This window comes from Rattus rattus, chromosome 1 (genome assembly GCF_011064425.1).
Source record: "Rattus rattus isolate New Zealand chromosome 1, Rrattus_CSIRO_v1, whole genome shotgun sequence".
Classification (NCBI taxonomy): Eukaryota; Metazoa; Chordata; class Mammalia; order Rodentia; family Muridae; genus Rattus; species Rattus rattus.
This window is the reverse complement of record NC_046154.1, coordinates 227,237,720-227,247,719: the sequence shown is the minus strand read 5'-3', so window position 1 is coordinate 227,247,719 and position 10,000 is coordinate 227,237,720. Positions and strand designations below refer to the sequence as shown.

Below are 10,000 nucleotides of genomic sequence, written 5' to 3'. Positions count from 1 at the left end.
TGCATGCAGAAGTGAGTTTCAGTTATCTGTTTTCTCAGAGATCTTTGCTCCAAAGACTACCCAGTGCCTCCTCCAGATTCTCTCCATGTCAATAAACCCAAACACAGCAATGATTCTTACTATGGCTTCACATGGAGATGACCAGAGGCCCTGTAAAGCCCACTGAAGTCTGCATCCCACCCAGAATTCTGATTTAATTGGTCTGAGTGGCTGTGGTATAGAGGATTTTAACGTTTCCCCAGTGGTTCTAATGTGCAGTTGAGGTGGAGTAGTGCTGTTAGAATACTAAATGCTCAAAGTCATAACTCTAAATATGGTTTCATTTATTTTAGGCCACTACTACTATGTTTGAAGCTTCTCCTATTAAAAGACGTGCACCATTTTTCAGTAAACTGCTTAGAATGCTTCAGTCCCAGTGGCAGATCACCTGGAAAAGTTGTTAAAGATGCAGATTTTTTTTTAGAAGTCCACTTTAGTTTCTGATTCAGTACATCTGTAATAAATCCAGAATATGAAAACGATAGCCCCAGTGACTCTTGTGTGCCTGTACACCACTTCAGAACACATCTAAGGAGAACAAGAAAACAGGTTCAAGTAGGGTCTATGGTTTTGTGTTCCAATCATAAAAGATTAGTACGCTTTAGACTACAAAAAACAAGCAAACAGGTTTTTTTTCTATTTTTGATAGTTTCCTAGTAATGATTTGAATATATAATACATCTTGGAGAAAATGAGACTTTGTGGGGGGAAAAAAAGCAGTGAATCTAGGCAATGACAAACTGTATAAAAATATAATTTTAACAAAATACCCAATATACCCAATAACTTTAATGCTTTAGTTTTAAAAAGTGACGAAAAAGTTGACACTCGTGTTTAAAACAATTTCCCTGAAAATGTTTTCAATTCGTTTGAAAAAAAAATAACCCTTGACACATCTATGTTTCAGAGGATTAGAGAAAAATTTAAAGCATCCCATATGTTAAAACAATTTAAGGATGCCTAGGGTAACTTAACACTTCCAGGCTTTAGGATAAGCACACATTTTAGTTTAAGGCTAAAAATCCCCTGTCTAGCATATGCTGCAGTGGGAATTTAGGGAAAGAAAATGAATCACTCAAGCTGGAACTACATCAAAATGTCAAATTAACACATTTCGGCTTGTAACAGTGCGATGGGACGTAATGTCGGAATGATCAAGGCCGGAGGCTGCCAGGCCATTTACAGATCACGTCCTTAGTTTTTCTTAACTCTGTCCTATCTGTCCCCACTTTAACGCACCTGACAAGTTCCCACTGTAATGAACTGAAACAGCTGCAAAAGAAGCAGCTGCAGTGCTAACATCAGTACACAGGTCTACAGAGAAGGAAAAGGCTGTAACATTTCCCCGTGGTGGCGAAGGAGGCATTTGGCTTTCTGTAAATGTTTTGGGGATTTGGCAGGTTAAATAACTTCCATTATCATGTCTGAGATGGCATTAGAATGAATGCAGAATATCACTTCTCAGAGCTAGCCGTTTCTTTTTCTGCAAAACGTTCTTTTGGTCCTCTGTTCCTCTGTAATCCTTGTTCCCTGGAGAGTGTGTTTTCCTATGACATCTAAACCCAAGTCCTGGCTACGGATGGATTTATAACATGGGTTACTTTAATTGTAGGACTCATATACACATCAGATCCATTTGTTGATTCTATTACCCAAGTGTTTGGAGTCTACTGTGAGGATTTTTAACTTAGGAGTAAATGAGCTCCTCAACTTTAATGGTCAGGATACAGAGAAGATATCCAGACCACAGAGGAGCATCTTTCCCATGTGGACGATCCCGGTTTTTCCTGAAAGAGAATGGAGCAGACATAATAAGTAGGAATCTAAGAACTCTTGGAGGCATCAGCTCTGGGCTTTAGTTACTGCAGCTTTTCTCCTTCATGTCATTGTCATTGTCCCATTAGCTCTTCTCTCACACCCTTTGTCATTGAAGAAACTCATCAACCTTTTGTCCATCTGCGGCTTAACCTGTTTTGAACCAAGTCTCTAAGCTTTACACGCAAAAGTCTCACCAGCGCAAAACCTCAACCAACCTCATACATCAGTTCACAGGTGAGAGAACAGGCCATCTTGCCCAAGGACACATAGTACAGTAAAGACATCTTTCTCTGCGCTTTAATCTATTAGAGTGTTCTCTCTCTCCAGAAGAGGAGGAACTGGACAGCTGCTGAGATCTGCATTTACAATAGCCCCCACCACAGTCACAACTGACTGCATAGAAACTTGAGAGTGAGTAGCCCCAGTTTTGAGAGGGAGAATTCGCAGCTGCTCACAACTCGGGGCTACAGCTCTACAGCAGTGCAATCACAGACTTTTCGCTTTGGTAGAAACATTCTCTCTCTATTCAAGGCCCAAGCCTTCCTTAGAAGGGTTTTGTGACTTTGTAGAGATCAGAGTGGCTGAGTGAGATATTTAAAATACCCAAACCCTAGGTTAGAACACTTTCCCACTGTAATGGTTGTCAGGAATACAACTCTAAATTAGCAAGTGCCATCGTTACCAGGGCCAGTATGGGCCATGTATTTCCTGGTTTTGGCATCTTATTGAAGAATGAAATAAAAATCTGACACGGACTGGAAAGGAGCAATGAGAGTTTATTCAAAGGTAAGTAATAGAATTCACAGAATACACTGTGAGTGAAGACACTCACGGGCCCTGAGTATCTGACTGTTTCCGCCTTTTTATTCTAAGCCAGATCTGTCCGCCTCTACCTTCTTGGTATAACTGAAGAGCCTGAGTAAGATGGTCAATAAAGGGGTGAGAAATGTACTCTGTTATTCAGAGGGTAGTGTGCAGCTTCATGGAAGGAGGGATCCTATGTCGCCAATAGGTTGCTACATGAATTGTTTAGAGGGAAGTGTATACCCCATATGTACAAGTATGGTTTCAGACTGCCAAGTGTTTTGTTCAAAGAGAGATACGTGTTTAGTCCAAGTCAAGTGGAGCTCGGGTTAATACTATTCTCTATGCACGTGTGCCTCATTATCAGCAATAATTTAATAGTATACTAAAGTCACAATGGTAAATGGCACGTAGTCCATGCTACGTATGGAACTACAGAAATCCTGCATATTAACCAACTGTCCTATCAGTAGGCCCTGTGGAGTACTGTCCTATGCTAGACCCTTGCACTACCTTCTGCTGTGTCCAGGCTCATACAATTGCTTTTGCCCTGTTGCAGCTATGCAGAGCTCTCCCTATGTTTCTCACCAAGAGTGGTCTTGCTCAGAACTGCATCAGCAAAAGGAAACTTCCTGGACTCTGCCACCTGTTACCGCTGCCAATCTGCATAGCTCAGCATGAAATGTACAGGTTTGATCAGGTAATATCTGCACAGGCTACAACATTCAGAAGGTGCAAAAGTGGGGACAATGAAAGGTCTCTGAACTCTGACTGGACCATCCCTGCTCTCTTTCCCAGAGGAAGCTGGTCAGATTCTTATGTAAGCCTTTAGAGAAACAATCCATAAGCAAGAGCCAAACCGCAGGATTTTCAGTCATGTCAGGCCGGGTAGGGGCTGTGACTCGGGCTACAAAGCGTACCAGACAGACCTACTGAAAAAGTACTTGTCCTAAAGCAACTGTTGTTAACCTGTGTGTTGAGCTCCCTTTGGGGGCTGAACAGCCCTTTTAGGACGATTTGCATATTAGATATCTGCACTACAATTCATAACAGTAGCAAAATGACAGTTATGCATATCAATGAAAATAATTTTATAGTAGGGCGTCGCACAATATGAGGAACTGTATTAAGAAGTCACAGCATCAGGAAAGTTGAGAACCTCTGTCCAAAAGAATAGTCTAGATTAGAATTCTTAAAAATGCACTGCTTCCAAACATCCTTGGGATCGGGATGTCTGATGTCAAGGTCCCTGCTACTGGGACCAAGACAGGGTGCAGCTAAGAATGTATCTGCAACCAATTTGTATCTTCAAATCGTCTCTCTCATTTCAATTCAGAAAAACACTTTAAGAACATAATAAAAGTAATTTTACAATAACAAACTATTTTCTTATTTTAACTGGTTTGAAAGTAAAACTGAATTTAAAAAATGAGCTGATATATTTTTTATTTTAAATAATTTCTTTCAGAGAAAAACATTGGTATTTTTAATATGCTAAAATATTTATACTTTATCAGCCTTTGAAAAGGGTAACTGAAACAAGTAAGCTGGTTATGTTTAAATTTTTATTTGTATTTTTTAATTCATTCAATTTATGAAGATTAACCAAAGCTCACACCCTATCAAAGGTATTACAATAATCTTTCATAAAACCCACAGCATTAAAAAAAAGCTATACGTTAAAGTGAAAACAAAAACTTTAGTGCTAGCTGTTAAAATAGAGACATAAATACTGTTTTTCAAAGGGAGGAATACTCAAGGGAGGGGGGAGACAATCGTATCACATGAGTAGAGCAGGAGATTTAAATATCAGTTTAGTTCCTCATTGCCAACATGGCATTTATGTCCCAGATGAGATTCCGTAATTGATCCATAATCTGCTTCAGCTGTTGATTCTTCTGTTTGAGTTTCTGTGAAAACAAAAGGATTTACCAACAATGTGATATGAAATACATAGACCATGAAGTTAGAAGACTGAAGTGTAGCAGGTTAGGGCCCTAATGCTGCAGACAAAAGTAACCCAAATACTCTGTGAAACAGAAGGTCTCCGTCTTAGTTACTGCTCTATTGCTGTGATAAGGCACCATGATCAAGGAAACGTATAGTTTACATGGGGCTAACAGCTCCAGGGAGTTAGACACTAGCTATCATGGTGGAGGCATGGCAGCAGGGAGGCAGACAAGCTGCTGTAGCTGTAGCTGACTGCTCACTTCTTGAAACAGACACTAGTAGGTAGAGAGAAAGGGGGAGGGGGGAAGGAGGGAAGGAAGAGAGACAGAAACACCAGAAGTGGCGTGAGTCTTTTGAAACTGCAAAGCCCATCTTTCGTGTCACCACTCTTCCAACAAGGCCAACTGACCAAACAGTTTTACCCACTAGGGTCCAAGTACCGACATTCATGAGCCAGTGGGAACCATTCTCATTCAAAGCATGACAGTTTGTACCCTGCTCTGACCTCAGTCTCTGACAGACACCCTGATTCCAACTCAAATCCACAGAAGCTCTGCCACCTTCCCCCATTCCTTCATAAAATATGTGACATGTGGGGGTAAATGGATCATCCCACCAGGCAGAAGAACTGGGAACGGTGAAGCAGGGTCAAAACCCCAGGGAATCTCAGAATTGAGAATGGTAGGCATGGAGCGAGCTCTCTGCCAAGCTCTACTTGTCCTGGAACATGTAACCATGACACTCCACTGAGAGGACCATGACAACCAGTCACATAGAATAAAAACGTGGAGTTCTCCATGCTGATGTACGTAGATAGGACCCGAGTGTTTAGCTGATGAGCTTCGCTTCCTGGGTAGTTCTTCCTGAAAAATGTATTTAATCTCTGGTTCACCCTGAGTAAGATGTATGCAGTCACATCCGCCATAAAATCAAATGGTTTGGACAGGCAAGGACCATATCCTTCATCAAGGACTTCTGCATCGCTGCAGGGCGAGGCCTTCATCCTAAAGAGCTGCGCCTACATCTCCCAGAGAAGTCCTTCCCTCTTTCAGACCCTTAGTACTCTTGGCACTCACTCAGAACCAGACCAGGTTCTACCCCATCCTGGGCTCTGCCATCCCCTTCCTGCCTGGTGCATAGGGGAAGAGCAGGCCTGTGGCCTCCATTCTCAACTCCTGAGGTCCCCAGGGGGACCTCGATCTGGGTACACAGGAGACTGAGAACCACAGCATCCATCGCAGATCTCGCTGTTTCTCGCTTGGAAGAACAAGGGCTGGGACTCCCATCAGACTGTGTGGCTTGCCTGCACTCCGGTAGTGATACATTTAGCTGTGACAAACCTATTGTTTAGATGCTGCAAGGACAGTGGAACATAACGGTTAACTCTAGACACTATGGCTATTGGTAAAGAGGCTCAGCCTTTTCCCAATTATAAATGGAGGACACTGGCCAAATTGTTTCACCTCACACTGGAAGTATGAAGGTCATCACAGAGTCTATTCATAAGAGTTCATGGCAGAAACAAATGCTTTCATTTGCCTAAAATATTACAGTTGCTGACATTAAATTAAGCATTTGATACATGTTCATGATAGGTACAGAATGTAAGCTGTCAACATAAAAAAAAAAAAAACAAAAAACAAAACAGTCTTCCAGAAATGTAGGGTAGTTCCTGTCCTAAGGTGAGCCTACTCCTAACTCTAGAGAGGAGAGGAAAGTGGCCTAGTGACAAGGAAGGCTCCCTACAGTAAGATTTATGCACACTTCCCACATGCTCCTTGTCCTCTTGTTGAGGATAGCATGCTATGACAGGGACTGCCAGCAGTAGGCCAGGATGGAGACATCTCAGAAGTCCCCGGCAGCTCTCCGTAAAAAACAGTTGTTCCCATTTCTCCTAACCTTAGCCCTGGACAACGGCTGTATAGATTTCATTTGTGTGTGACTGTTTTTTAGTTGGCCTTGGTGTGTATAATTATTTTATTATATCTGATTTTTCTATTTTTTTCTCCTGCTCTGGTGAATTCTATGAAACTAGATGCTCCTTGATGTAATGATTCTTAAACAATTAAAAATTGAAACATAGGGGCACAGCACAGTAAAGTCCTATTGGCCCAAGTATATGTTGTGTGGTCTCATCTTGGAAACAATATAATAATTATACAATGGTGGTTCAAGATTAATGCTTCACTTGTAAAGAAAGTTTGAAAAATTATTAGAAAATAAAATAGAGCCAACATTGGAACCCCGAGAAAGGAAAAAAGTTATTGAAGTTAGGAAATAAGTTTTATACACATTTGAGAGTGGTTCCTGGATAAGCAAGTATAGAATATGTAAAATCTTATACTAGGAAAACTAAGTCAAAACACTGGGACTCTGAGGAGAGTTGTGTGCAGTGTGCAGAAGCAGAACCACTGAGTTAGGGGTTAACTTGATTCTTTCTGGCCACTGCCTGGCAGCTCTGCCCACGTCATTATCATTAGAGCTTCCCAGGAAAATACAAGTAGCTGACCTCGGAGCTTTGAGCTCTGAAGTATAATAAGTCAGAAGTTAAAATTTAAATAATGATAAGCTTACAATTATTATTTTGGCTATAGACCTGAGACTAGGAAAAGCTTAAAACTTTGGGGAACACTGTAATTCTTAATTATTTGTGGGATGTGGTTATTCTTTTAAATTTGATTTGGCAATGATCACACAATGACAAGAAAAAGGTGAGAGAACATGAAAAGAACATGTGAAGAGTGCATAAAGAGAGAGTGTGAGGTGTGTGTGAAGAACGTGTGTTGTGTGTGAGGTGTGTGAGGAGAGTGTGCATGAGTGAAAGGGGAATGCACAGAGTTGTGTAGGAGTGTGAGAGTTCAAGAAAAGGAAAAGCTCACAGGAGAAAGGCACACGCACAAGAAAATACAGAGTATATGCAGCCTCAAGCTGCGAATGAGTAAGAAAGAAGACAGAGAGAATAACTTTAAGCCATGAAAAAGTGCCTGTCAGTTTGTACCCAAAAAGTAGTCTGTGTTTATTTATTATGCGCCTTCCCGATAGCCCTGCTTCCAGTTGAGAACTCCGATCTTGTGTCGAGGCTGGGTCTGGACAGCTCCTGCCTCTCTATTACTGAGCGCCACTAGTGTACAGTTCACAGGTATCTTAGAAATCCTTTCTTCAAGTTCTATGTGATGAATAGCCGCTTAGGCAACACGTGATACAAACAGAGATTCTGGTTATCGTCCTTGCCAATTATTATAATAATAATTATCCAGTAACACGTGGGAAACGTTAAATTGAAAGATACAATATTTTAATTAGATTATTTTTAAAGTACTCTATTTAATTGCCTCTATTTAATTTCAGGCAAACTATTATATGTACACTAGGAAGAGGTCTAAAGACTTGTTACTTCATTAAAAAGCAAGTGGAGATTAAGAGAACTACTTTTATTACTTGTATCTAGATTTAGAAGTCACAAACAGAAAGGAGGTCACTAAAGGGGACATTAAACACTTTCACTAGGAATCAGAAGCAATTACAAACACTTTAATGATAGTAATACTGATTAATTAATGTTTGAAATTAGGATAGCACAAGTCTCAGTGAAACATCTGACTGCATAGCATACAGGCCTTGATTCTCTGAGGACTTCAAAGGACTTTTGGGAAGGAGGATTGATATATATCAAGTGTCTTAGACCAGGTTTTCAGATGGCCCATCTCACCGTGACTATGCAGTAGTCAGTCAGGAGACTTATATGTATAGTATTTAATAAAATCAACCACATTCTGAGACAGAGGAGGATGTCTTCCTACCATGGAGACTAAGACAGGGACCCATCACCTGGATGGACACTAAGCATGTGTTAGGTTGGTAGGCTGGCAACCTCAGTTGAAGTCTTTAGGTCTGTAACCTGTAACCTGATACCACACTAAACTGTTCCCTCCGTGTCTCACATATGAATGGGCTAGAGACTTAAGGTCCTGCCAGTCACACGTAAAGTATAGCCACATATAAAGTGATAGTCAGCTTCACAGACTTGTGAGTGAAAAGTGCAGAGTTTGAGTCCGTAAGTGAACACATGGCTTCACAATGCTTCCAAGGTGGCTGCTCTTCATGGACACTCAAGTATATGGTACATCATTGAACCATCGCTTCTAGCTGTAAAATACTTTGGCTACCATGGTTTCCCTTTCAATTCCAACTTTTCAGGAGTTATGTAAGAAAGAGCTATTGAGAATAAAAGATAAACAGGAAGGAGTTGATATTTAAACAAATGTAATTTTGAAATGGGCCATAGTAGCTCACACCTGCATTCCCAACAAGGGATGGTGAAGCAAGGTGACTGCTCCAAGTCTGAGGTCAGCCTTGTTGCACACTGAGTTCAACACCAGCCAGCATTACATTATGGGACCCTTCCTCAAAATAATAATAGTAATAACAATAACAATAATGATAATAATAATAATTTGAACTAATAAGTCATAACATTATCTCGAACGTGGTCACTTTGAGAGGTTCAGAACCTTAGCATCAAGTGTGAGGAAGACACAGCCAGACTATATCCAATAAGGTGGCTCTCACAGAAAAGGTCAGCAAACAAAACTATTTGCCTGGGCTCTCCAAAAGCTGGTGGTGAGCAAAGAGTGAAAGAACTTGGCTGGGCTGATGGAAAAGGAAAGGGTTAGTCTTCATACAATGAAAACGAGATGTAGGGCTGCCCGCACATATGATGCTCACGGGGGCAGGAGCATGGACCTGAACTTTAGAAACAGCTGAGAACCATCTAAGACTGATTGATGATGAAGTCCAGACTTCGCACTGTCAATAAAAACTAAGGGGCAACTAGAAGAAATGAAGTCATGCTCTTGGGTAGTTAAAAACAGAATTTATTATAACCAGTATCCAAACAGCATTTGTAGAGGGCTCCCTCCCTGGCACCATCACTGGGCAAACATGAAACCTCCCACTAAGCCTGCTTTCAACAATACTCATTTGTAAGTGAGTTTTGATAAGCTGGTCACACTAACTCCTAGAAAGAAGGTGTACCAAAGAATGGGGGATATTTCCCAACCAGCACTAGAAGCTGGGCAATACTTTCTTTCTTTTATTAAGTGGAACACAAAGTATTTGGATAGTTTTACTAAAAAATGACCAAGTTTTAATTAAAAAAGTAGCACACAAGTAAAATATCTGGAGTCAAAACATGCCACGAGACTGTCACCAGTGAAACTGACGGTTATGCTTATTAGTGGTTAGATTGTAAATACATTTTCATGACATGATATAAGATTTAATATATACAGTCTTGCCACTGATTGATTTTAACAGAGGCTGACAGCTGCTATTTTCAAAATCCATCAGCTGTGCATAATTTGTTCCATTAACAGGTGAGCATGTAAGC

The 10,000-nt window shown here is 40.8% G+C and overlaps 1 protein-coding gene across 2 annotated transcripts in view; it reads right to left on the bottom strand.

The window, feature by feature from the left end:
• Positions 1-2,613: 2,613 nt before the first annotated feature.
• Positions 2,614-10,000, bottom strand: part of Med30 (mediator complex subunit 30) — a 23,028-nt gene continuing 15,641 nt past the window's right edge. For both annotated transcript variants that reach the window (XM_032915333.1, XM_032915341.1), the window contains one exon: positions 2,614-4,571. In XM_032915333.1, coding sequence (XP_032771224.1) covers positions 4,476-4,571 — 96 coding nt within the window. In that variant the 3' untranslated portion in view covers positions 2,614-4,475. The remainder of the gene's footprint in view (positions 4,572-10,000) is intronic.